Source organism: Myotis daubentonii, chromosome 13 (assembly GCF_963259705.1).
Source record: "Myotis daubentonii chromosome 13, mMyoDau2.1, whole genome shotgun sequence".
Classification (NCBI taxonomy): domain Eukaryota; kingdom Metazoa; phylum Chordata; class Mammalia; order Chiroptera; family Vespertilionidae; genus Myotis; species Myotis daubentonii.
In genome coordinates, this window is record NC_081852.1 from 56,699,556 (window position 1) to 56,725,872 (window position 26,317).

At 50.2% G+C, this 26,317-nt stretch overlaps 1 protein-coding gene across 2 annotated transcripts; it reads left to right on the top strand.

The window, feature by feature from the left end:
- The first annotated feature begins 1,618 nt into the window (after positions 1 to 1,618).
- LOC132214373 (pancreatic lipase-related protein 2-like) lies at positions 1,619 to 22,232 on the top strand. 2 transcript variants are annotated; one of them, XM_059661541.1, is made up of 13 exons: positions 1,619 to 1,707; positions 1,980 to 2,028; positions 3,835 to 3,989; positions 5,719 to 5,844; positions 7,660 to 7,794; positions 8,499 to 8,610; positions 9,510 to 9,629; positions 12,162 to 12,281; positions 15,480 to 15,598; positions 16,050 to 16,179; positions 18,456 to 18,567; positions 19,678 to 19,845; positions 21,952 to 22,231. In XM_059661541.1, exons 2-13 carry the CDS (start codon positions 1,980 to 1,982, stop codon positions 22,013 to 22,015), a joined length of 1,410 nt encoding a protein of 469 aa, XP_059517524.1. In that variant the 5' UTR covers positions 1,619 to 1,707; the 3' UTR covers positions 22,016 to 22,231. The 2 variants fall into 2 exon arrangements, with proteins under 2 accessions (XP_059517524.1, XP_059517522.1); XM_059661539.1 differs by having other exon boundaries at positions 1,702 to 1,822; positions 21,952 to 22,232.
- Positions 22,233 to 26,317: the final 4,085 nt, after the last annotated feature.

Here is a 26,317-nt window from a genome sequence, read left to right on the forward strand (position 1 = left end):
CCAGAGGCATCAGGCCTGGGCTGGGGGCAGAACCAGTGATGGGGGGAAATGAGGGTCCCCTGCCCAGGCCTGACACCTCTGTCAGAGGCATCAGGCCTGGGCAAGGGGCCGATCCTGCGATTGGAGGGTGATGGGGGTCAATGCCTGAGGGCTCCCAGTATGTTAGAGGGGGCAGGCTGGGCTGAGGGACACTCCCCCCTCAACTACACACCCAGTGCACGAATTTCGTGCACCGGGCCCCTAGTTAGAATATAAAGGAAGACCTGGTCCCACTCTGGGCAGTGAGGAAGGCTTCTTGGAGGAGGGGGACACTTTGACTTAGGTCAGAAGAGAGTGGGGGTGGTATGTGTTGGGAAGAGGAAACAATATGCAAAGACCTCGGGGTGGGCGTTTTAAAAACTTTACACAAGGACAGCCTGGCTTGTGCGCCTGGAACTCAGTGAGCAACAGAGAGAAACTCTGCCTGGCCGCTGTGGCTCAGTGGTTGAGCATGGACCTATGAACCAGGAAGTCATGGTTTGATTCCAGGTCAGGGCACATGCCCGGGTTGCAGGCTTGATCCCCGATGCTGGAAGAGACAGGCCAGGCCACCTCCACCTTCTTATCTCCAGGTCAAAGTACAGTCAACACAGCTCAGAAATTATTTGGAAATAGACTATATGGTTTCCAAACAGAGCTATCTCAGTAAACAGAGTTTGTTTGACTCTTTCTTGCTCAACAAAGGGTTGCCTTTGCTTTTGTTCTCTGTCCAGGTCCTTTGGCGGCAGCTCTCCACCCAGCCCACACTGGAGAAGAGGAGACGCGTGTCCTCATACCCAGGTGCCTCCTGGGAACAGCAAACCTGCAGACCCCATTCCTGCCAACACCTACAGGCACCAAGACGGGCTTGGGCTCCTGTTACAAAGGGATTCTGAACAGGAGGCTTGGTGTTTCCTGTTCTCACCTCGGAAACACAATTTTTTGGCAGCTGAACCTGTAGATTCAGATTAATGGGGTCCTTTCCTGTGAAGCATAGGCACTCCATCTTGCTCCCACAACCTCGATGTTCCAAAAACTGCTATTTGAAAATTTCCACTAAACGTAGATGGTCCTTTGTTCTATGAATTAACTCCGCTATTCTTGGTTCTGTAAACACGCTTGCTCAAATAATACGGAAAAGAAGCTCAATTACCTGGCCTTGCAAGCCGCTCTGCTGCCATCCCTGGTAACTGCCAGGCCAGGTGTGTTTGAGTTATCTAAATGGTACTGTGCTCAAGGCTACAAGCTTCCTGCAAAATATCTCCCACTACATAGGGCTCTTTGTAAAGCCGGCAAAAGGTCCAGAAACCCCATATTTAGGAGACAAAGGAACTGGGAAGGTATCAAGGGAAAGCTTCCTCCATATTAATTTGCTCAGACTCTGGAGATAACTCATCTGAGACTGCCGGCGCAATAAAGACTCCAAATTTGAATTATTGATTAAGGTGTCCTCTGTTCAGCTTGCTGACTTCCAATATAACATCTGTCCCCAAAGTCTGTTTTTTTCCCCTCTGATCTCACTTTAAATAGCACTGCTCCCCGCTCAGCTGACTGTATGTGTTTATAATACTCTTGGTGCAAAGGACACTTATCCATCTTCCGGTGCTTTCCTCTAAGGTCCAACGGACAAAGCCTGTTTATAAAAGGCCACAGCCACACTGAGGCTGAGTGGAGCACAGGTGTCTCACAGTAAGTCATGGCTCTGCCCGGGCAGGGCACTTGGCAGGGTTGTGCAGCCAGAGGGACATGGCCCAGAGGGAGCAGCCACTGTGCTGGGAGGATCCTGCATCCAGGATCCACAGAGGTGCTGCCCTCTCCCTGTGTGGGGGGGCCTCAGCCTCAGGATCCCCGCCTGGAGGGACAGCCCGATGGGACCCAGGCACCAGGCTTCCCTGGGCTCCAGGCCCCCTGCCCTGTCTGGGTTGGGCGATGGTCCCCACTGTCTGTTTTCATCCATGTAGATGCTGCCCTCCTGGATCGTCGGCCTCCTCCTGCTGGCCACCGTCAGAGGTGAGGGTGCTGTCTCATCCCCATGGGGAGGAAGGGACCATGTCTGGTCTGGCCTCTGGGAGGGGCAGCTAGAGGCCTCATCATCATTATCATCATAATGAACAGCGTTATCATTATTTCAACAAAAACAACAATTGCCACCATTGGGGGAGTGTTGACACTATAGCAAACACAGGGCAACATCTTGGACACAGAAGACCCTGGGGACCCACCCGCCCTTTTCCTCCAGCAACTGGCTGTGATGGGGTGACCCAAGTCTTAGGCTGTTGGGCAGCGGAGTTGGGGAAGGGTGCTCTCGACAGGCCCCCAAGTCCCTCAGTCCCTTTAGTGAACAAGTGTGTTTCTGCAGCCTAGGCTACATGGATGTGTCCCGTGGAGAACTGTCCCTCCCTCCCCATCACTCCTCTCGCTGTTGCCACCTCTGTCTCTCCAGCTCCATTCTGAGTCTTTCCTCCGTCCTCCCTTCTGCTGGGCTTCCTTCTGCACCACGAGTCCTCCTTTCCTCCTCACCTCGCCCAGCCCACTCTTGGCCTCCCTTCCATCTTGGCCATGCAGCTTGGCCTGACTCCGGAGAGCAGAGCCCACCCGGGCCTGGCTGCTCCTCTGGCCTTTTGGTCTCCTTTGCTCCTCCTCTGCCTCCTCCTGCCCTAAATGTGGGCGTCCCACAGAGGTCACCCCCGGCGCTCTCCTCGCCCTTTTCCTGTGGCTCCCTCTTTGCCCAGCCTCTGCTCCCCTGGCTCCCCTGGCTCGCTTCCAATTTCCAGGCAGCTCCACCATGGCCTCCCACCACACCTCACATTGGCTGTGCCCTTGGGCAGCTTACTTTGTCTCTCTGTGCCTTGGTTTTCCCATCTGTAAAATGGAAGTAATTCCTTATCATGGGCTATTTTGAGGCTTAAAGGGAATAATGCTGGTGAAGTGCTGGTGTGGTATCTGGCACAGAGTAAACAGTCTACTCTCGCTTCAGGTGGTAAAAACTGATGACTATTGTCAGTGTTTGAGTGAATGGCCAACCTCTGGCACCATCAGCTTCGGAGTTGAGGAAGCCTAACGGAGAGGAGCCATTGAAATGCTCTGGATTTGAGCATGCGCCCTCAGTGGGCGCTCTCTGTGAAAATGCTTGTGCTGTACACTAGAGGACTCTCAGATTTGGACGGGGTTATTTGGATGATCAGTGGTATTTATTGAGCCCCTACTGTATACAGAATGAAGCAAAACTCAGTCATCCCTGGCCTTAAGAAATGTACCTTTTCTGAGAACAACAGGGAAAACCTGAAATGGCAAAGAATAATTGGGGGACAATGTGCATCAAGGGGTGACAGGAAGACAAGGGGATTGGACCGCACCCAGGATCGGCAGCTGTGCTGGGTGTGGCGCCAGCGTCAGGATCCATCCAGCAGCATCTCTGAGCTACAGAATCGCAGGCGCTGTCACACCTGATGCCGGGTGATGGCATGTAAAGGGCCGTCTGGGCTCTCCCGGAAGAGGTAGTTTTAAGGCAGAAGGTTGCCAGGAAGCTCAGCCAATCCCCCTCTGGCCTGATGATCAGGGTGAAAACAGCATGAAGCAAGCACTTCCCGGGGTCCCCCTGCCCTCCCTGAGAATCAGAATCGCCCAGGGAGGCGCTGGGAATGTGCACAGGCGATTCTTTGTCTCCGTGGAATTTGGGGAGCACTGACAGCAGGTGGAGCCCAGCATTGGCCTCGCCAGCCCGGGTTGCACCCTGAAACGCCTCCTGTGTAGCTGATGCGAGGTTGCTCCTTTTCTGAACTCACAGTGTCCTGTGTGCTGCTCTTTCTGCCCCAGGAAAGGAGGTCTGCTATCAACCTTTTGGCTGCTTCTCCGATGAGAAGCCGTGGACAGGGATCTCAGAGCGGCCCCTGAAGCTATTCCCCTGGCCCCCCAAGGACGTGGACACCCGATTTCTTCTCTACACAAATGAGAATCCCAACAGCTTCCAAGTAAGAGGGTCCTGACGGGACTGCAGGGCGGGTGGAGTGTGGCGCCCACACTGGCGTCTGCATGTGGTTCTCTAAGGAAAAGGCAGGGCCTTGGGGCGGTCTGGGCGATGCTCCCTCTCCACTGGCAGCCACCTTAGCTCTCAGGATCGGGAACCCCTGATGAGGTCTATGGGTGCCGGGCCCAGAAACGCCCACATTCCACACACTGTGCACAGGCCTTCCTGGCACTGACCCCCGATCCTGGGAGGAAGCGGGTAGGAGCAGCATTTATGGGGAATCCAGGCCTGGTGTGTCCATCTTCTCCTGCACTGGGGGTGGGAGGAGAGAAGCCGCTCAGGGAATGAGGGTGGGGGTGTCAGTCCTTCCTGATGAGCCAGAAGACAGGTGTGGGAGAGGGACTTGTTGTTGTTGTTGTTAAGCCTCACCAGAGGATATTTTTTCCATTCCTTTTTAGAGAGTGGAAGGGAGGGATGGAGGGAAGGGGAGAGAGAGAGAGAGAGAGAGAGAGAGAGAGAGAGAGAGAGAGAGGCAGAGACAGAGACAGAGAGACAGAGAGATACAATGATGTGAGAGAGACACATTGATTGGTTGCCTCCCATATGCGCCCAACTGGAGCTTGGGATCAAACCTGCAACCCAGGTGCAAGCCTTTGACCAGGAATCAATTCCCTGACCCTTTGGTGCATGGGCCAATGCTCTAACCATGGAGCCACTCCATCCAGAGTGAGAGTGGCCATCTAACCACAAAAGCAAAAAGGACCCTGGGAGTGACCTCCAGTCCCCAGAAGGCCTGCGGGTGGAGGCAGGACAGGCTCTTCCAGGTGCTTTGAAGTGACCAGGAAGAATGTGCTCAGAGCTCAGCTGCTCACAGCGCCACCCCTGACAGTTTGGAGAGCTCGTGACTGGCCATCGATCCCTGAGGCCAGCTGCCCTGGGATTGTAGGTAACAAACTCCCATCTTAGAATCCCCAGCTGGGAGCCTAGTTGGACTGGTGGTTGAGCTTTTTTTATCTTCTGATCATTCCTCAGGCGAGTTGCCCAGGGGGCTGGTGAAAGGGCACTTGGTATGTAGGTGTCTGTTCTTAAGTGCTACAAGCTTGAGATGCCCCTCAGGGCTCCACTGACCTGCATCTCCCCTCCTTTCTGTGCTTCTGGCCTGGGGTCCTTCTCTCTTTCTGTTCTAGAAACATCTTCCACCATTTGGGGAAGCCGAAGGGTCCCTTCTCAGGATGATGTATTTAAATGCAAAATAAAACACATTGGATTACAAAGGAAACCAATTATATTGAAAAACAGTTATCAGAACTTTTGAAATGATAAATACATGTCACAGTCATATCTGTGCTGCTTTGTTATTATCTCACTAAATAACAAGATCCGCAATTTGGTCTAACTATGGCCCCTACAAATAGTAATGAAAATAACTGATTTTTAAGACATCTGCGACCACTGTCCTGTGACACAAAAATACCTGTGGCTCCCATTGGTGACAGAGTGCTGTTACAATGACGGTGGCTTGTTGCCAATTTCATAATTAACAGAAATGCTAGGAAGTCCATGAACGTGGACCTTGTGAATCCTGTCCTCAAAGCCCAGGACAGGAACTCCTGGTCTAGCCCCACCCAACTTCCTGGGAGCTGATCCCGTGACCCAGTCTCCCTGGATCTGGCTCTCACAGGCCATTGGCTTGGAAAGGCCAACGTCCCAATTCACCTTTTCACTTTAACCAGCGGATCTCCTCCACGGACCTGGCCACCGTGAACGCTTCAAACTTCCAACTGGACCGCAAGACGCGCTTCATCATCCACGGCTTCATAGAGAAGGGGGAGGACAGATGGCTGACGGACATGTGCCAGGTAGGGCCCTGCCCCCGGCCACTCCCCGCTGAGACCAGCACCCAGTACCCAGATTCAAACACTTTCCAGGTCACTGCCCTGAGACTGGGAACGCAGACTGTCCAGGGACAGATGCTCCTTCCTCAAAACTCCGAGGAAACCCTGGGTCCTCCGGAGCGTCCACTGTCAAGTTCCCCGACCCCCTGACCTGTAGCCCGTCCTCTCCTCTGGAGACCAAAGAGACCCAGAGCCCAATCCAAAGGACCCAGAAGCAGAGGCGTCAGCAAATTCCCTGGCATTGGTCTCGGGTGGTTTATGTACAGCCCCCATGTGACATTAGAAACCCACGTAAACGTGGCCCCTGAGACCCTGCTGTCCCCCAGAGCTCTCTGTGAGGGCGGAAAGGCTCCATGGCGTCATGTCCCAACCAGGAGCCACTGCTCCCCTGTGCTCACCCCACACCTGAAATGCGGGGAGTGTGACCAAAGACTTGACTGTTAAATTCTATGGACTTTCATTCATTGTAAATAGCCACCCGGGGCCAGTGGCCACAGTATTGGATGGGCCAGTTCTGAAGGCATCAGGAATGTTAGGGATGAATATTTTCATCCCATCCATTTTCTTAGGACTTCCTCTGAGCCTGACACTGTGATCATTATTTCATAGTCTTTGTCTCATTTGACTCCCCCCCCCGCCCCAATAACGTGAGAACAGTAGCGTTATTGTTCCCATTTTACAGATGAGGAAATTAGGGCAGGAAAAGTTCAACCCTTCCCCATACTTGAATCCAGAGGTGGGAATGCAAAGCCAGGTCTCCTGTCTATAAAATACCACAACCTTGTGTCTGTAGCTTTAGTCTTTAGAGGTGCCCACGGGCATGGCTTTCTGCTTAGTCTGCACTGGGGAGACCTCAAGCAGCTTCTTCCCAAGGGTGGGCTGCTCCTCTGGAGGTTTGGGCATTCACACGGGTCCCCAAGTCCCAGAAGGACGCCATGTCAACGTGGAGCTGGGAGAGTCAGGGGGCCGTGTCCATCCCGATGCCGTGGCCTTCAGGCCACTCTTCCCTGCCTCACTCCCCGGGGTAGTCCAGGCCATCCTCCAGTGAACACAGGCTCTGCAGTGGCTCTTTCTGACAGTTACTTGGTCCCATCACGGGACCAGTCTGAGCTTGGGCAGCACACGGTGGCCACACCACATAATATAAAAGATGCACATGTGGGGAGAGGTGTAGCTCCCTCCATCTACATGTCATCCTGTCTGTTAATACCTTCTAGCTCCCCCCTACTCATTGTTGGGAACATAAGAGCAGCCCTCCCATGGCTTCAGCACCCAGTACAGTGGCAGCAAACTTAGTACAAGTGGCAGCCAACTTCCCGTAAAGGACTGAGTAGTAAATAGTTTAGCATTTGCAGGTCATATGGTTTCCACTCATCCCTGTTGTTGCTCCAAAGCAGGGGGGAGAGAATATGTAAACAAAGGGGTGTGGCTGAGTCCCAATAAAACTTGATTTATATGAGCAGGTGGATCTGGCCCTCCCATAACAGTTGGCTAAGCCCTGATGTAGTAAGTGATCCTTTTTGTGCCTGGCTGTGTCAATAACCATCTGGGAGACCCTCAGCCAGTCACTTACTCCATTCCAGGCCTCAGTGTGCACACCTGTTAAGTGGGGTTCAGGTACTGAGTGCCTGGTGAAGTGGTGAGGATTAGGACAAGAGGGAGGAATATGAAAACTCTGACACAAATGAGATGCTTGGTGGCTGTGAATTCCTGTCTCTGGAGTGTGCGGCCTGTGCCTGTTAATACATTGGATTCTCCCTCTTGTTTTTTCTTCCCTAGAATATGTTTAAGGTGGAGAAGGTGAACTGCATCTGTGTGGACTGGAGGCGTGGGGCCAGGACAGGGTACAACCAAGCCGTCCACAACATTCGAGTCGTGGGAGCGGAGACAGCGTTCTTAATACAAGGGCTGTCGGTAAATCCTCCTGAGCCCCATCCTGTGGGGAGGGGCCGGAGGGCGCAGGCAGACCCCGTGCGCCCAGAGGCAGTCAGGGGACTGGTGGTCAGGGGCTGGGCCTGGAAGCCTGGACACACAGAGGGGCGTTTTCCTAGAATGAAACTGCAGCCTTCCCCTCCTGGAGTGTCCTGAAGATCCCTAGTGGCGCCTGGGGCAAAGGAACCACTTTGGGCCTCAGTTTCCCCATTTGAAATAAGCCGTCCTTGGAGGCTGTTATGGGAATGGTCAGCCCAGAAGGTGGGTCTTCTTACTCAGAAAGGGGAACGCCCCTTACCGCCTTCTGGAAAGTCTATTCCCGGGCACCCAGAGCTGGGCCCGCTACCCAGGCTGTCCAGACAGGCCCGGCCCTGCGGGAGGGGAGCGAGGCCGAGGTGGGTGTGGATGGAGCAGGCAGCACCTGGCCAGGTTCCACAGGCCGCCTGCAGTGGACACAGAGGCTGCTGATCAGAACTGTCACCACCCCCTCCCACATTCCCTCTCCCCCACCCCCAACCTCCCTCCTAGCCTTGGGACTTGGAGACTGCGGTGGCCCACGGTCAGGTCACGCTGTCCTAGGTGGTCCCGGAGCCTGGTCGTTCCTCCGGAGACCTTTCCCCATTCCCTTCCTGGAGCCAGGGCATCCCCACAGGGCCTGGGGGCCCTGACACTCCATCCTTCCACAGACCAAGATGGGCTACAGCTTGGAGAACGTGCACATCATTGGCCACAGCCTGGGCGCGCACGCAGCTGCTGAGGCGGGCAGGAGGCTGGGGGGCTGCGTGGGCAGGATCACAGGTAAGGGGTGCGAGGGTGGCGTGGGGTGACAGGGACAGGCCTATAAGTCAATGGAAGCCCAGACACAGGCACTTCTCATGGCCAAGGGCGCCCCCACTAGTCCTCCAGGGACACTGATTTTAGGTGCTGCCAGACTGAGATTTAAAAAATAATTGCCCATACACTTTCATGTGAATTACAAAAAATATAGGATTGTAAATAAAAACACATTTATTAAAAAAGAAATATATAACTAGCACATTCAACTCATGACTTCAGGATTATTATTGCTAGAGTACGGCAGATTTTTGAACAGTGAAGTGGTTTTTTAATACAAATTCATCAGTTCCACAAATATTAATTATCGTGGCTGTGCCAGCTACAGGCAGAAAATGAAAGTAGCTGAGACCTGTCACAGGAAGCACGTGGTAGATAATAGAATGAATGAATGAATCACTAGGCAAATGAAGGCACACAAGACACAGACACAGGCACCGCTGAGTCCGTGTGTCTGTCCCTGTGCACACAGTGTGATGCTGTCTCCTTTGCCCAGGGCTGTGTGCTGGGCACTGGGGGAAGGACGGGGGGTTCATAGATTATGTTTTCGGAGACTTTTTCAGATTGCAAAGTTCTTTCTCATACCTTTGCGTGGGGCTTTCACAATAGCCCCATAAGGTAGGTTGCTGTTACTCCCACTTTCCAGATGAGGAAACTGAGGCCGAGGGAAGACATGCCTTTGACCTTGAGCAGAACCTGGGCTAGAATACAGGTTACTGAGTCTGTGGGCCATGCTCCTCCCACCCTCTGCTTCTCTTTGATGATGAGCTTGGCACAGCCCCTGCTTCAGGCAGAAAGCCGCATGGATTCTGTGGGTCCAGGGCTTGGAACCTGGTTTGTCACTGTCCACCTCCCCCTTTCAGGACTGGATCCCGCAGAACCAGGCTTCCAGGGCACACCTGAGGAGGTGCGGCTGGACCCGTCAGACGCCATGTTTGTGGATGTGATTCACACAGATACCTCACCCATATTCCCTAACCTAGGTGAGTTCCTCACTCCACCTCTTGGTGACCAGGGCTGTAACTGGTAGCAGTAGGCCCAGGGGTGGCATTCAACATGGTTAACTACAGGAATAGCTTGGATGCCAACCAGTCAAAGTGGGTGCCAGCTACAAATACACAGCCAGCCCAGCGCCAGTGGTATCAGCCTATGGCCCCAGGCAGGTCCGACACACACTGGTGTAGCCAATGGCAGGCTGTTGCTCAGTCCTCAAACCCTGTGACCTTCCCTAGGCTCCACTATCCTTTCCTGCACTGGTGGGGAAGGGGGTAGGGGAGGTGTTGAGGGTCCTCAGTGCTGCTGCAGAGGCAGGAGAGGCTTCTGCCGCCTCTGCTGTGCTCACCAGCCAGAAGCCAGGCTCACTCCTCCTTAGCGCTGCCTCCCTTAGAGGCCGTAGAGCAGCGGTTCTCAACCTGTGGGTCATGACCACTTTGGGGGTCAAATGACCCTTTCACAGGGGTCGCCTAAGAGCATCGGAAAAACACATATATAATTACATATTATTTTTGTGATTAATCACTATGCTTTAATGTGTTCAATTTGTGACAATGAAAATACATGCTGCATATCAGATATTTATATTAGGATTCATAACAGTAGCAAAATTACAGTTATGAAGTAACAATGAAAATAATTTTATGGTTGGGGGTCACCACAACATGAGGAACTGTATTAAAGGGTCGAGGCATTAGGAAGGTTGAGAACCATTGCCATAGAGGCTCCTGCAGGCTCGGCAGCTGTGAGCCCTGCTATAGGCTGAGTGATGCTCCCCCCTCGTCCCCCCGTTGGAGCGCACTGACCACCAGAGGGAAGCTCCTGCATTGAGCATCTGCCCCCTGGTGGTAAGTGTGTGTCAGAGTGACCAGTGATTCCAGTCGCTCTGCTGTTAGGGTCAATTTGCATATTGCCCTTTTATTATATAGGATAGAGGCCTGGTGCATGGGTGGGGGCCGGCTGGTTTGCCCTGAAGGGTGTCCTGGATCAGGGTGGGGGTCCTGCTGGGGTACCTGGCCAGCCCGGGTGAGGGGCTGATAGCTGTTTGCAGCCTGGCCACAGCCCCTTCAGGGTAGGGGACCCCACTGGGGTGCCTGGCCAGTCTGGGTGAGGGGCTGATGGCCGTTTTCAGGCTGGCCACACCCTCTTCAGGGTGGAGGGTCCTGCAGGGTTCCCTGGCCAGTCTGGGTGAGGGGCTGATGGCTGTTTGCAGGCTAGCCAAGGCCCCTATCAGGGGCCCTCACCCCATGAGTGTGTGGCCATCCTGGGTGAGGGGCTGATGGCTGTTTGCAGGCTGGCCACAGCCTCCATCCACCCAACCTCCCAGTGGAGGCTGGCTGGAAAGCAGGTATCTGGGATTTATTTAGCATCTATACTTGAAATTTTGTTGCCTTTTGTGGAGGCCACAGCTGGCCAGAGCAGGGGGGAAGCTTGGCTTCCTCCATCGCCGGGGAAACCAAGCCTCCTGCTGGCTCCAGCTTCATGGCTGCCAGCCGCAATCTTGGTTGGGTTAATTTACATATAGTCACTCTGATTGGCTGGTGAGCATGGCTTGGGCATAGCAAAGTTACGGTCAACTAGCATCTTTGTCTTTTATTAGTGTAGATGCTTGACCTATACTTGCAAAATTAAATGTTGATGTTTGAATATTTTGCTCACTTCTTTTGTGGAAACTTTAGTTATAGTTTGTGTCAATGGAAATGAAATATATTCCTTTATTTAATGCTTCTAAAATAAAATGGGTGAGTTGTTGTTAGCTTAAAGAAATGAAAATTTGAAATAAATAAAATTATGTAAAAAAGTAATATTACATAAACTCAATGTTCTTTTTTCAATATTTTCTTATGTAACACCTCATGAAACATGCCAACGAAGGGTATGTTTTTAATAATAGTAATGGTTATCATGGGCTGCATTGGACATTTTGTACATACTCGCTCATTAATCATGGTAACAACCCTAGAAAGTGGGCATTATTACTGTTTCATAGCTGAGGATCCTGAGGCTTGAAAACTTTAGTAATTGCCTGAGAAGAGGGGTGTGTAAATAGGACCAGGATGTGATCACGGGTCTGTGTGCTTAAAAAGACAAAGCGTCCAGCCATTATGCTGGGCTCTCAATACAACAATGAGATCTCTATATAACCTTCTAATATAGAAATCAAAATTTCAGAATGAGTAAAGGAATGGGAATTGCACCAGTCCTGATAGGTGTCTATGATGCATAATGGTATCAGGGGATATCGGTATTGTCACAGCCTCCCCAGGACAGACAGACAGACAGACACTCATGCAAATACACATGTAGGCATGCTCACTGCCTCTGCTCACTCCCCCTTCCTTGTCTTGCTATGGGCTCATCTTGGAGAGGCTTTTGCAAAGCCTGGTGGGGTGGCTGTGCTGAGGGGACAGTTCACCAAGAAGACTCTCGCTGTGGTCGGAAGGAGTCGGACGCTCTCTGGGGCCATGACCTGGCCTGGGGACCACTTCCCTCCCTGCTAATTGCCTCTTCTGATGTTTCAGGTTTTGGAATGAGCCAGAAGGTGGGCCATCTGGATTTCTATCCAAATGGAGGAGAGCAAATGCCTGGATGTGAGAAAACTATCCGTTCGTCCATTGATGATATAAATGGACTCCGGGACGGTACGTGCATTAGCAAAGCAAGATGGCAGTGACCTCCCGGGGGAGAAGGCAGGATGCATGGCCGGGCCCTGGTAGCAGTGAATTTGCCTCCATGTCCGGCTCATTCTCTCCCAGGCATTGTCACAACCTGAGGGAATTACTCTGCTTATCCCCAGTTTACAGCTGAAGAAACTGGGTCTGAACAGTTATCAAACTTGCCCAAGGCCACCTTATATTAAAGTTCAGTTTCTGGCTGCAAAGTCCCAATCTCATACCCAATCAAACCTGGGACCCATGATTCCACAGCCTGTGTCATCCCCCCTATGAGGATGCTGAGGCCTGAGCTGGACGGGCATGTTGGCAAATACCAGTTCTAGCTGTGCCCACCCCCACCCCAGCTGCTTACACTGCTTGCTCCTTGAAGGGCGCCCACAAAGACTTGCAAGGGCTGTGACTTTCTTGCCCTTTGGGTGGGCAGGTGCTGGAATGGGAAAGGGACTGAGCTGGTAAAAGGACCGAGTGGGGACAGGCTTTGTGGGTTTGGGGAGCACGTGCAGGGAGCAGGAGGCCTGGAGGTCTAGGGGGGATGAGGCTTGTGCATGTCAGTGTCAGAAATTCCAAACCTGTAGAGAATTTTTATGAGTTTATTGGAGCCAAACTGACGACAATTGCTGGGCAGCAAAATCTCAACGGACTGAGAACATGCTCCAGAGACAGGTAGTTTTGCGGCTTATTTTTACATTAGAATATAACGAGCAGACATAGGGGTGCCATGAAATCCACGGGTGGTAGATTAGGGACGGGGAGGAAAGTAAAACTGGAAATCTCTGGAATTCGGTGAACAGTAAAATACAGGCTCATTCTTTTACATTGGTGGGAACAGGATAGCTAATGATCAACATGGACAGCACATAGAGGTGGTATTTGGGGAACAAGGTCACAGTGAGGGGTTCTGGGGTCTGGTGCTCTTATAAGGGGTGCCCTGAGGGATCTGGAAAGGATTACTTTGATATTTAAAAGGTGCATTTTCTTAGATGCAAAAAGAAAACAGTTTCACTTAAGGTAAAGGTTCCTTGTCACCCTGGCTGGATGGCCCAGTTGGTTGGAGCTTTGTCCTAGATACCAAAACGGTTTTGGGTTTGATTTTTGGTAATGGAGCATATGGGAGGCAACTGATTGATGTTTCTCTCTCACATCAATGTTTCTCTCTCTCCCTTCCACTTTCTCTAAAAATCAATGAACATATTTTCAGGTGAGGATTAAAAAAATAAATAAAGATTGACCTTTGTCAAGGAAGCTATAGGCCTGGGACAGGACTACCCTCCATGACCAACTTTCAATTAGGAATTTTTAAGGTCAGGTAGTTCCTTTCGGCCTCTGAGTTTGTAAGGCCACCATGCAGGCCTCCCCTGAGGTTCTCAGGTTTAGTATGTGGTCCCTTTTTCATCCGCATGAGGTCTATGTTTACTTGAGAGACAGGCTCAGTCCCCTACAATTAGGTGACTTACAGCACCACCTCCATCACCTGTCCTTGTCTGGCCTCTGCTCTTCTCCTGTTGCCTCTCCCTGGAGACCAGGCTTCATCTCCCCCCTGTACATGGAGGCTTTGAGTCTGCCATCATTTCATTTTAGTGTTTATTTGTCTCCGCTGGGAGTTTCCCGGGCATCCCAGACACCCCAGTACCCTGCTCAGGGCCTGGCCCAGAGCAGGCGCTCAGTACAGCCCACTCCACTGAGCAGAGAGGCCTTCTGTGGCATTGACTAGTCCATGTGCTTAATGTGAACGAACGGAGTGGATAAAGCAGTAGCCCACATCCACCGTCAGCCAATGGAGCCTTTGAGCGCTCTGCCCAGCACCAGGTAACTCCAGGGAAGACCTGCTTGTGTAACACTGAGTCACATGAGGCTGCTCCTCCCAGAAGCCACCAGCAGAACCCACATAATAGCAAGGAACCCAGCTTTAATTAAAGAGGCAATTCACAGTGAAGAAGCCCACAGGATGTGCTCTATTGTGTGGGCTCCCAGTCACCCAGGCCCTGGCCTGGAGGAACAATTAAATCCACTTGCCCCTCTATTATGGATCCCAGGGCAGCAATTCTGGGTGAAAGAAACAATTAAGTTTGAAACAGGTTGTGTTGTCTGGTGATGAAGTCGCTGGGCCCTGGGGCAGGCAGAGCTAATCCACCAGCACAAAGAGGACCCCCATACCTCCCAGAAGTGGTCCCCAGGTATGTCTGGAGTCAATGTGCATCACACCATGAGAGGTTTTGTACCCAGGAGCTGGAAAAATGGAAAGAAAAAAAAAAAAAAGAAACACAGTTTTTCAAATAAGATGACTTGGGTTTAAAGAAAAGGGTGGTAGATAAAATGCAGTGACACAGTGGCCTAGGGCCCAGGGGACCTTGGTCTCCACTGCTTTGACCTCAGGCTTACCAAGGAGGAGGAAATTCTTAGCCTGGGGCCATGGGCACAGAAAAGCTGCATTCCTGGGACAGGCCAGGCAGGTATGGTCCCTGGTTCTCAAACTGGGGCCCTCTGGCCCAGCCCTGCCCACAGCAGCCGGTGCTCGGCCTTCATGGGACCAGTTTTAAAGAGGGAATGCACTGCTGTCATGTAAGCATGGAACACTGTCATGTCAAATTGAAGATGCAGGTTTCTCAGGAAAAATCAGAAGACCAAGCAATCTGGGCCTTAACATTCAACAACTGGCTGATGGTGTAAGATTCCTTTTGAAAGTTATTGTCTCTCTCTCTCCCGCTCTCTCTTCCCCCCACCTCTCTCTGTCTCTCCTTTGTGTATATTTTTCTCACTCTCCCCATGGCCCCCAGCCCTCATCCTTCACTTCTGTGAGAAGCTTAGCCCCTGGAGGATAGGACACAGGTCCTTGTTAGAACTCGACCCTCCCCAGCACGTGCCCAGCTCCGAACTAGCCCTGCTCAGCACACGGGCACATGGGGGGCAGAGGTAAGCGACCAGAGCCAAACCCCATGACTAAAGAAGCCCCTAGATACCATCTCTATGTGCTGTAAATGTTGATAATTAACTATTTGCCCCAAAGTATGTCAAAGTCAATGACAGGAACCTAGAATTGTGACCCAGGGATTCGAAAATGCTGACTCCCCTCTATGAAACGAGGAGGTGACTCCTTATTCAGGTCAGAATGTTCAAGCTTCAAAAGTGAGAGTCTCCTGAGAGCTCCTGTGGCTTTTGCTCCCTCAGTAACCCGAAACCTTGTATTCTGCAATCACATGAGGAGCCACAAGTACTACTCCAGCAGCATCCTCAACCCAGATGGCTTCCTGGGCTACCCGTGTGCCTCCTACGAGGAGTTTCAGGAGGTGGGTCTCCCCAGGGGCCTGGGGAGGGTGGGGTGGCTGTGTGGTTGTTGGTTCTGTCCCTGTGGCTGGGAACAGAGCAGAGATGTAACTCCAGGATGAGTAAGAGGAGGAGCTGGTCACGCTGAGCCTTGCAGAGCCTTCGTCCTCCGGGGAGCGGGGTGGGCAGGCGGCAGATGGCCCAGACCTGACCCGGGGGGCCTACCCTAGATCCCCAACTTTTCATTCTGAAAAATTCTCAAAGGATGCCTGGACGGCATGGGTGAGATGGATGCATTAATGAATGGATGGAGGGTAGAGGGATAGATGAATAGGAAGATGATTAGATGGATGAGTGAATGGATGAGGGAGGGATGGATGGATGGATGCATGGATGGGAAGATGAACTGATCATTGAGTGAGTGAATGAGTGAAAGGCCTACCACTCACAGACAAATTTTTGTTTTTCTGCTAGAATGGCTGTTTTCCTTGTCCAGTCACAGGATGCCCCAAAATGGGGCACTATGCTGACCAATTTCAGGGGAACACCAGCGCCGTGGGACAAACGTTTTTCCTGAACACAGGAGCGAGTGGTAACTTTGCTCGTAAGTTTCCATTGTACCCATTTAAAAGCTGCAAATGATTTTCAAAGTTGTGTCAACCTTGTTAGTTAGGACCTTTGGTAGCAATGGATAGAAACTCAACACCAGCCAGCTTAAATGATGATGGAAGGATGGTAGAATGGCATTTGTCTTGCCTCTCACATTCACCCCTTTAACCAATAATCCTGACCAGTGGAGTAGGTCGACCGTGAATGGCCCAGGCTGGTCACATGTCCACCCCACCCTGTGGCAGGAAGGACAGATCCATTAACAGAAGAAGGCAAGATGGGGCAAAGGCGCCCCGTGATTACCCACCATGCTAGTCCCCCTGTTTACACACACGTGAGCATGCTGTGTTTTTTAGTGTTATTTTGCCCAGCTTCTCACTTAAAAAAAGATAGTAAAAGCATCAAGATTTGTTTGTTATAATTAATATTACATGATGGCTGAACAGAACATTTATTTTCCCAGGGAGTTTTACATTGAAAAACATTTATGCAGCACTTCACAGAACACTGTTTACACACAGTATTTCATGTAATAGGACACCTAGCATACACAATAACAGTTAGGGGTATCTATAAACTCTTACAAGCATATTCCTTTAAGTCAGAACGCACCTTAGGTAAACACTTGCATGTGTGCGGGAGAAGGTATTCAAGGGTGTTCACCGCAGCACTGATTTTAATACAAAAGAACGTGGGGAGAAAACAAATATCCAACACTTGTTAAACAACCACATGCTGTATGCAACCATTCAAGGAAGGATCTAGAAAACCTCTAAGGCATATTAAGTAAAAAGGCAAAGCGCAAACCATCACGGAATATATCCTGTTCCAGTCAGGGTCTCTGCGGAAGACCGAGCTCATTCTAGTGGTTCAATGAGGAGACCTCACTGGAGGGCCCGCTCTTGGAGGAGTGGACAGGGTTGAAAGAACAAACAAGGGATGCTGAGGTGCCCAGAATCTAGTGGCTACGGGGCTCCAGGAATGGAGTGAAGGCAGCTACTGCCAGAACCTGGTACTAGAGCAAGGAGGCTGCAGGGGAGAAAGCACCTCCATTTCCCTCCTCCTGCTGCTGGCCTCCTTGCAAGCCTCTGATGGGCTGAACCCAAGGGAAAGCCAGCGGCAAGGACCCCTGGTGGGGCCGACCTTATGGAGCACAGGACAGGACAGAGAAGGGCGGTGAGTCAGTCTGGCGTGGGGATGGATGGAGAGAATAGAGAAGAGCAGTGCATACTCTTTACAGAAGGGGAAAAGCCTATATATTTTTAGGGATTTCAAAGAGGAAGGGAGAGAGAGGAAAATATAGAAACATCAATGATGAGAGCGAATCATTGATAGGCACACCCCCTACTGGTGATCAAGCCTGAAACTCAGGCTTGTGCCATGACCAGGAATCAAACCATGACCTCCTGATTCATGGGTCAACACTGACCAATTGAGCCATACCATACAGGCAAAAGCCTAACTTTTTATACAGTCATATATGTGTGTGTGTAAATGCTCAGAGAAAAGCTCTAGGTCAGGGTATCCCAACCTCAGCTCTACTAGAATCTGGGACTGGATCACTTGTGATTGGGGGGCTGTCCTGTGCATTGCAGTATGTTTAGTAAAATCCGTGGCCTCTACCAGCGAGAAGCCAGGACCCTGCACCCACCCACCCCGTTTCCTGGGTGTGACAATCAAGAACATCTCCCGACAATGCCCATTGTCCCCGGGCAGCAAATCACCCCGCGGGGCTTGGTTAAGTCTACAACCAGACTGGGGAGACCCTGAGATGGAGGGCAGGTGGACAGAGCGCTGAGGAAGGGTTTATTCATTTTTTAAAAATTATCTGTGTTGTTTTTTCACTGAGAATATGTCCATGGCATGGGAAAATAACAAAAATAAAAACAAAGAAGGCAACAGTAAGTGATTTATCCAAATGTTGGAGCCCAGCAATCTCTCTCTCCCAGTGGTCTTTCTGGTACAGTTCGTGGTGGGCACCTGGGTACCTGGGAATAGTAACCAGCCGCCCTCCATCCATTGAACACATACCTGGCTGGGATGGGAAGAGGTTATGCTGAGCTGCAATATGTACTTCCACCTGAATCTCTCACCCCACCTAGCATCAGAATTCCTGGGACCCCAACTGCATTGAAGGAAACCATTCGTTATATTCTAGCCTAACTCCCACTCTGGGGGGATTCAGAGCTTGGAACAAGAATGCTCCCATGGGTCATTTTTTTTTTCCAACAAGATGAGTTCATTGAACTGATAGTATCTTTTCTTGCACAGGTTGGAGATACAGGGTATCAGTCACACTCACTGGAAAAAAGGAAGTGAATGGGTCCATCAGGGTTGCTTTATATGGAAGCAATGGAAACTCAGAGCAATATGAAATTTTCAGGTAAGTCTGATAGTAAAGCGAAATGACCATACGTTCCCTAATAGATTATTAATACAAGATTGGGTGTAAACCTCTACATACATCTAGCCAAAAGGAAACTTTGAATCCTAGAATGTCAGAAGGAAGAATCTTAGCATCTAATTCAATCACCCCATAGGAGAGGAGGGAGGCCAGAGAGGAAGCACTCGCGATATTAAAGGCTGACTCCTTCTGGATTGCCAATCACTGCTTCCTTCCTGCTGAAGTTGTGGGGTTGGTTTTGTTGTTTTTTTAATTTTTAAAAATTTTATTTCAGAGAAAGGAAGGGGGAGGAAAAGAGAGAATCATCAATGATGAGAGAGAATCATTGATCAGCTTCCTCCTGCACACACACTACTAGGGATCGAACCCAAACCCTGGGCATGTGCCCTGACCAGGAATTGAACTGTGACCTCCTGGTTCATGAGTCCACACTCTACCACTGAGCCACACCAGCCAGGCCCTGCTGTAGTTTTATGAATATCATGTTCTCCTTAGACAAGGCACATTTATATGGCAACTCCTTCCCATCCCACACACACTCCATCCCCTACTCATGCTGTGTTTCACGTGAAGCCTGAAGCTAGCTTTCTGTTGTGATGTTAACTTCAGCTCCTAGCTTTTGTGGGTATATGAGGCTCTTGGTAAAAATGCGTTGGATAACTGTGCTGTAAAATTAGATTCTGTTTTTGCACTAAGTTTGCATAATAATTTTCATGTTAAGTTAAAGTTCTTTGACTACTTGCTATGCTACATATGAGATGCCCACAGATGACCCCGGCTGGAGCACATGAATCTTTAAAGAAAGATAAGGAGTCCTTCAGTGAAATTAAAGAGTCAATATGCCACCCAAGTAGTTGACTTCCTTCTAGATAGCTATCAAGACAGTGGAAATCTAGAGTCCAGTATTATTCTAAAGGTGTGTTCTTCACAGATACCTTTGTGTTTTAACATCCCTGGGTGTGTATGGAGGCAGTCAAGGGAATTGCAGAACGTCAACAGCAACAGCCATTGTTTGGAGTAACAACAGGTTGCTCACACCCTAGAATTCATCTATCCAGCTGATAGAACACTTTATGTCTATGTTTGCAGAGGATCCCTCAAACCTGATGCAAAACATGTGCGTGACATTGATGTGGACATCAATCTTGGAAAAATCCAGAAGGTTAAGTTCCTCTCCGACAACCATTGGCTAAATATCTTCCAGGACAAACTGGGGGCTTCGAAAATCACAGTGCAAAGTGGAGAAAATGGGACTGAGTGAGTATCATTCATTGCGCCTAATCTTGTTTCTCTATTTCCTTATCACTCTATCTCTGCAAACATACATGCATACATTCAATCACCCACCCATCCACATACATATCCTTATACCCACCCATTCCTTCATCCCTTTCTCTCCATACACTTAACCACTGACCTATCCACTTATCCATGCAGCCATTCATCTACCCAACTATTCCTCTCAACTCTATATTTTTCCATCTATTCATCTAATTTACTTGGAAAAATCAATCACCGTTTTCCTTAAGCCAAATTCAACTTGGCCAGAGCAAGACATCAATTGTAACGCATAGGTTCAAGAAACAGGCCAATTGGAGACTCTGTTTTATCTCAAACAAGAAGGAAAGTACCTGGGCAGTAGCTGTAGGAACTCTCAGGTTTATTTCTGTTGGGTGCATTTATTCATACAAATTGTTTTGTTTGGAGACTGAGGCCTGAGAGGAATACAGACTGTGTGAGGATCTAGCCCCCAGTGGCAAGCTCTTCTCTTGCTGAGAGGATGGAATCTTACTTGGTGAGAGTAGGGAGAGAACATAACAGTGTTTACCATATGGCAAGAAAAAAGGCTACCTTAGTAGAGGATGATACAAAACAAAAGATGTCAGCGTCTGAAGGAAACTCGATCACCGTTCAACTGCTCTCATGTTAAGATGAGAAGAGTGGGGTTCCCAGAGTCACATAACGTGTCCAAGGCCACCCAGGAAAGCCAGAGGGAAGAGTATTTGCAAACTATTTTCAAAAACACATACGAAGACCTTGCTGAGCTGCATGACTTAGCTGTGCTGACAGTACATGGTCATAGGCCTGATTCCTGGGCGTGGTGCTGGAAGGGTCAGAGGTCACTGGGGCTGTGCCAGTACTTTGTTTATTCAAGAGCAGAGCTTGAGCCTGAGGCACAACCAGGACTTGGACCCCAGTCCTCTGACCTACAATCCAGCCACATTCTGAAGCTGAGCCCTGAGGAGGCTCGTCTTTAGCAAAGACGCCCACAGGAAAGGAGGTGGCCAGGTGTCCTGCATCTCATGGTGGGGTGTTGCCCCAACTGGGCGGGCTTCACCCTCTTCAGGAGTGACCTCCCTCCATGGTCTTTCCCCCCCAGCATCTCTATGGAGATATACATTTCATAGCCTGTGTTCACCCATTTCAAGTATATACTTCAGTGATTTTTAGTATATGTGCAGAGTTGTGGAATCATTTCTAAAGTCAATTTTAGAACATGTCATCACCCTTCCTAAAATACCCACACCTATCAGCCATCATCCCATAACCTCCCACCCCTTTTCTCCAGCCCTGGGCAACCTGATTTCTATTTGGATAGATGTTCCTATTCTGGACATTTCATATAAATGGAGTCATACAATATATATGGTCCTTTGTGACTGGCTTTTTTCACATAGCATAACATGTTCAAGGTTCATCCATGTTGTAACATGTATCAGTACTTTATTCCTTTTTACTGCCAAATAATATTCTCTTATATGGATATACCACCTTTTATTTATCCATTCAGCAGTTGATGGACATCAGGGATGTTACCACTTTGGGGCTATTATGAATAATGCTGCTGTGAACATTTATGTACAAGTTTTTGTGTGGACATATGTTTTCATTTCTCTTGGGTACATACCGAGGAGCAGAATTGCTAGGTTATGTGGTAACTACTATGTTTAACCTTTAGAAGAACTGCCAGACTGTTTCACAAAGTGGCTGCCACATTTTCCCTTCCCAGAAGCAATGCATGGAGAATCCCCCAGGTTCTGAACTCTAGGGAAAGTCCCCTCTTGGCAGGTGGGGGCACCCCAGTCCCCAATTTCATTGCCAGGCCCTCCCAAAGCCACAGGTTTTGAAAATCTGTGGTTGACACCGCTGATTCACTTTCAGCTTGTTAAAAGGCCACAGGAGGAAAGGGTGTTCTTTAAGGGGTTTTGCTTAGTAAGAACCACGTGGACTCCGCATGGTTTTAGCTGAGCCTTTCAGTCAAAAAGGTCTGAACTCCAGGGTTCGGCTAAACGCTGTTTACTCACCTGAGGGGACATTTCTCCAAGCTGCCAAGCCTCACGCTGAACATGTCTTCCTCCGCAGGTACCATTTTTGCAGTGGTGACACTGTAAAAGGAAACCAGTTACAGCCCCTTCTTCCTTGTTAAAAATGTGGTGCTCTTGCCCTAACCAGTTTGGCTCAGTGGATAGAGTGTCGGCCTGCAGACTGAAGGGTTCCAGGTTCAATTCCAGTCAAGGGCATGTACCTTGGTTGTGGGCCCTTCCCTAGTAGCAGGAGACAGTTGATCAATGTTTTTGACTCTCTATCCCTCTCCCTTCCTCTCTGCAAAAATCAATAAAGTATGTTTTTTTTTAAAAAAAAAATGTGGTGCTCTCTTGTATCTTTGTGGCAATAAATTTTTAATGCCCTCGGGTTGACATTGAGGTGTTAGTTTGCCATCCTCCAGGTTCTGGGGTCACATTTTGTTGGGAACATGTCAGCCTTTGGGGTGGGGGGTGCTGTATTTTCTCTGGGAAGGGGCTGACTTAGGAAGAGGATGGAGGTTGTCTAGGAGAGGACGGATGGGGCTCTGCCTGCGTGGGCCGTCTCACAGTGACAGCTCACCTGTGGAGGGCTCCCTCTGGGCCGGGCACCAGGGGACACCAGGGGAGAGTAAAATGCTTAAGGGGCCCAGAGGCCTTCTGGGAAAGAAGCCAAAACCCCTACTTCTGAAATTCTGGGGTGGGGATGGGGTCTGATGAGCAAGGCCTGGGAGTAGGGCAGAGAGCTGCAGGCATCCGGTCTTGAGCTTTAATTGAACTTTTCATGTTTGCCTTTTTATTGTTCCTTTCTGGTGCTGTTAGCTGTGCTCAAAAGGAAGCAGAGGGCCTGTGAGGTTCATGTTAGCAAAATGCTAGGCTGGCGGGCTCAGTGGTTGAGTGTTAACCTATGAACCAGGAGGTCAAGATTTGATTGCCAGTCAGGACACATGCTCAGGTTTCGAGCTCCATCCCCACTGTGGGTGTGGATGTTTTTCGTTCTCCTTTCCTCACTGAAATCCATATATACACACACACACACACACACACACACACACACACACACATATATATGTTAAATGGTAGGCCACACCCTCTGTGAACTTTACCCTCATGTAATCCTCCCAAACAACCTCTGAGGAAGGTATTCTCATTTTATAACTGAAAACTAAGGCTTAGGGTGCCTAAGTTTCTCATCACCGACGTGATGACACCGAAGCCCAGCTCTCAGCATCCGCCCTCCATTGTACTGGCTGTCACATTCATTATACCTTTGTGTTTCCTGCTTGTGCTCTCTTCTTTCTTGAACCGATTCGAGGTAGAAACCATGGTGCTAGAGCGAAGTGACAGCCACGGCCGAGAGCCTGTTTAGAACCAGCCAGTCACCACTCCCGGGCCCCTAAAATGATCTCTCTACCGGCCCAGACAGACAATGCTCTGGCAATTATAGTCTGGAGAGAAACAAAAAGGATAGAGATTAAGGAAAGAATCGCCATGCAGAACGGCATCAACAAAAGGAGTTACAGATTTGCACATTGAACCTGGTGATCTTAATCTTGAAGTATAAAAGAATTAGATACCATTAATCAATTTTTTAAGTTCCCTTTATTCGACTTTGGTAACTGTCTTTCCAATTTTAGTATATGTGCTGCCGAAGCGAGCACTGGTAACTGTCATTGGTGGTTGTTTTTTTGTGTTTTACAGAAGCCATTTTTTACTTTCTTATTTATTATTATTTTAAATATGTTATTGATTTGTTTAGAAAGAGAGGAAGGGAGAGGGGGAGAGAGAGAGATAGAAACACCAATTGGCTGCCTCCTACACACCCCCTACTGGGGGTTGAGCCTGCAACCTGGGCATGTGCCCTGACCAGGAATTGAACCAGAGACCTCTTGGTGCAGGGGATGACACTCAACCAGATGAGCCACACCTGCCGGGCCAGGAGCCATTTTGTAAAGATTGGTATCAGATGAATTAGTGCAGTGGTTCTCAACCTTCTGGCCCTTTAAATACAGTTCCTCATGTTGTGACCCAACCATAAAATTATTTTCGTTGCTACTTCATAACTGCCATGTTGCTACTGTTATGAATTGTCATGTAAATATCTGATATGCAGGATGGTCTTAGGCAACCCCTGTGAAAGGGTCGTTCGACCGCCAAAGGGGTCGCGACCCACAGGTTGAGAACCGCTGAATTAGTTGGAGCTTACATGATGTGATCCCGTGGATGAGGTTAGCACGAGGGCAGTTTCGAGGAACCGCTGTGGTCGTGGGTCCCCTTAATTTCAAGGGCAAAGATCTCAGTGAGCCTGAGCCCAGAGCAGTGATCCCCAAACTCTGTGGTTTGGGGGGGGGGGCCAGCCAGCTACACCTCCTGTGGTTCGTGTCTGAGAGGCTGGACGGCAGGCTCACTGCTCCCGCCCAGGCAGGTGCGGGGTCTGTCTCCTGGTTTCTCTTCTGGGACTTTGTGGGTCACGCTCCCAGGGCTTCTGGAAACTGGAAAATATCCAGTTACTCGCTGAGCCTTGCCCTCGCCCTTTGAAGAGAGTGCCAGCTACCTTGTGCTGAGATGTGACTTCTTTTCTGCAAAGGTGCAATCTCTGAAAGATTAAAATATCTCCTAATCAACCCAAATAAGGATTCTTTTTTAAAATATATTTTTATTGATTTCAGAGAGGAAGGGAAAGGGAGAGAATCATTTATTGGCTGCTTCCTGCACGCCCTCTAGTGGGGATGGAACCCGCAACCCATGCATGTGCCCTAACCGGGAATCAAACTGTGACCTCCTGGTTCATAGGTTCATGCTCAACCACGGAGCTACACCAGTCCGGCTCAAATAAGGACTTAAAATAACATTTCTTCCTGATTATGTTAATGATAGCTGTTGCCTGTGGAAAATTGGGGCGGTAGAGGGCACAAACAAGAAAATAAAAATGACCGATAGCACCATCATCTAAATAACCATTGTTGGCATTATGATTTAGCTCCCTCTACACACCCTTTAAAAAAACACACACACAATAAATAGGTTTTTTGTGTGTGTGTACCCACTTGCGTTTGCTGTTATTATGCGTTTTGCCTGTACTGTATCATATTTTCCACAGCAGCATTTTTCTATCACACTGTTTTGAATAATCAGGTAGACTGCAATCCCAGGTCCCGGGGGGTTTGGGCGGTTGTTCTGGCTTGTTTGACACTCACTCTTTACACTCCTCCTTGGTGGTTTCCCTGGACAAGGGTCTTAACCATTTCTGTGCCAGGGGCCCCCTGGCTGCCTGGGAAAAAACGTGGGCTTCTCAGAATAATGTTTTTAAATGTAAAATAAAATACAGGAGCTTCCAGAGGAAACGAATTATATTGAAACTAGGGGCCCGGTGCACGAAATTCGTGCACTGGGTGTGTGGGGGGGGTGGGGGGGTATTCCTCAGCCCAGCCTGCCCCTCTCACATACTGGGAGCCCTCAGGCGTTGACCCCCATCACCCTCCGATCGCCTGATCGGCCCCTTGCCCAGGCCTGACGCCTCCCCAGAGGTGTCAGGCTTGGACAGGGGACCCCCATCTCCCCCTGATCACTGGCTCTGGCCCCCGCCCAGGCCTGAGGCCTCTGGCCCAGGAATCATGCCTGGGCCGGGGACCCCCATCTCCCTCTGATCGCTTGCTCCACCCCCCGCCCAAGCCTGACGCCTCTGACCCAGGCTTCAGGCCTGGGCAAGGGGACCATCATATCCCCCCAATCCCCGGATCCGCCCCCCGCCCAGGCCTGATGCCTCGGCCAGAGGAGTTGACCCTCATCACCCTCTGATCACCAATCACTGGATCTGCCCCTTGACCAGGCCTGAGGCCTCCGGCAGAGGTGTCAGGCCTGGGCAGGGGACCCCCAGCTCCCCGCGGTTGCAGGCTCCGCCCCTGCTCAGGCCTAACACCTCTGGCCTAGGCGTCCGGCCCGGGCAGCGGGGACCCGCAGCTGCAGCGGCCCCACGATCGTGGGCTCCGCTTTAGGCCCAGGCAAGGGACCCCTAGCTCCTGGGACTGCCAGCTTCGACCGTGCCCAGCTCCCATCGCTGGCTCCACCCCTACTTCCTGCTATCACTGGCCAGGGCGGCAAAGGCACCTGATTCTTCGATCATGGCTGGGGGGCAGGGCAAAGGCGGCCCCAGGGCCGCCTTTGCCCTGCCCCCCAGCTCTTAGCTCCCCCCTGGGTTTCTGATCACTGTCAGTGGCGGGGGGCTTCTTCCTGCTTTCCCTTTCGCCTCCCGGCATTGTGCTTACATATGCAAATTAACCGCCATCTTGTTGGCAGTTAACTGCCAATCTTAGTTGGCAGTTAATTTGCATATAGCCCTGAGTAGCCAATGAAAAGGGTATCGTCGTACGCCAATTACCATTTTTCTCTTTTATTAGATAGGGTGATAACCAAATAGTACAAAGAAC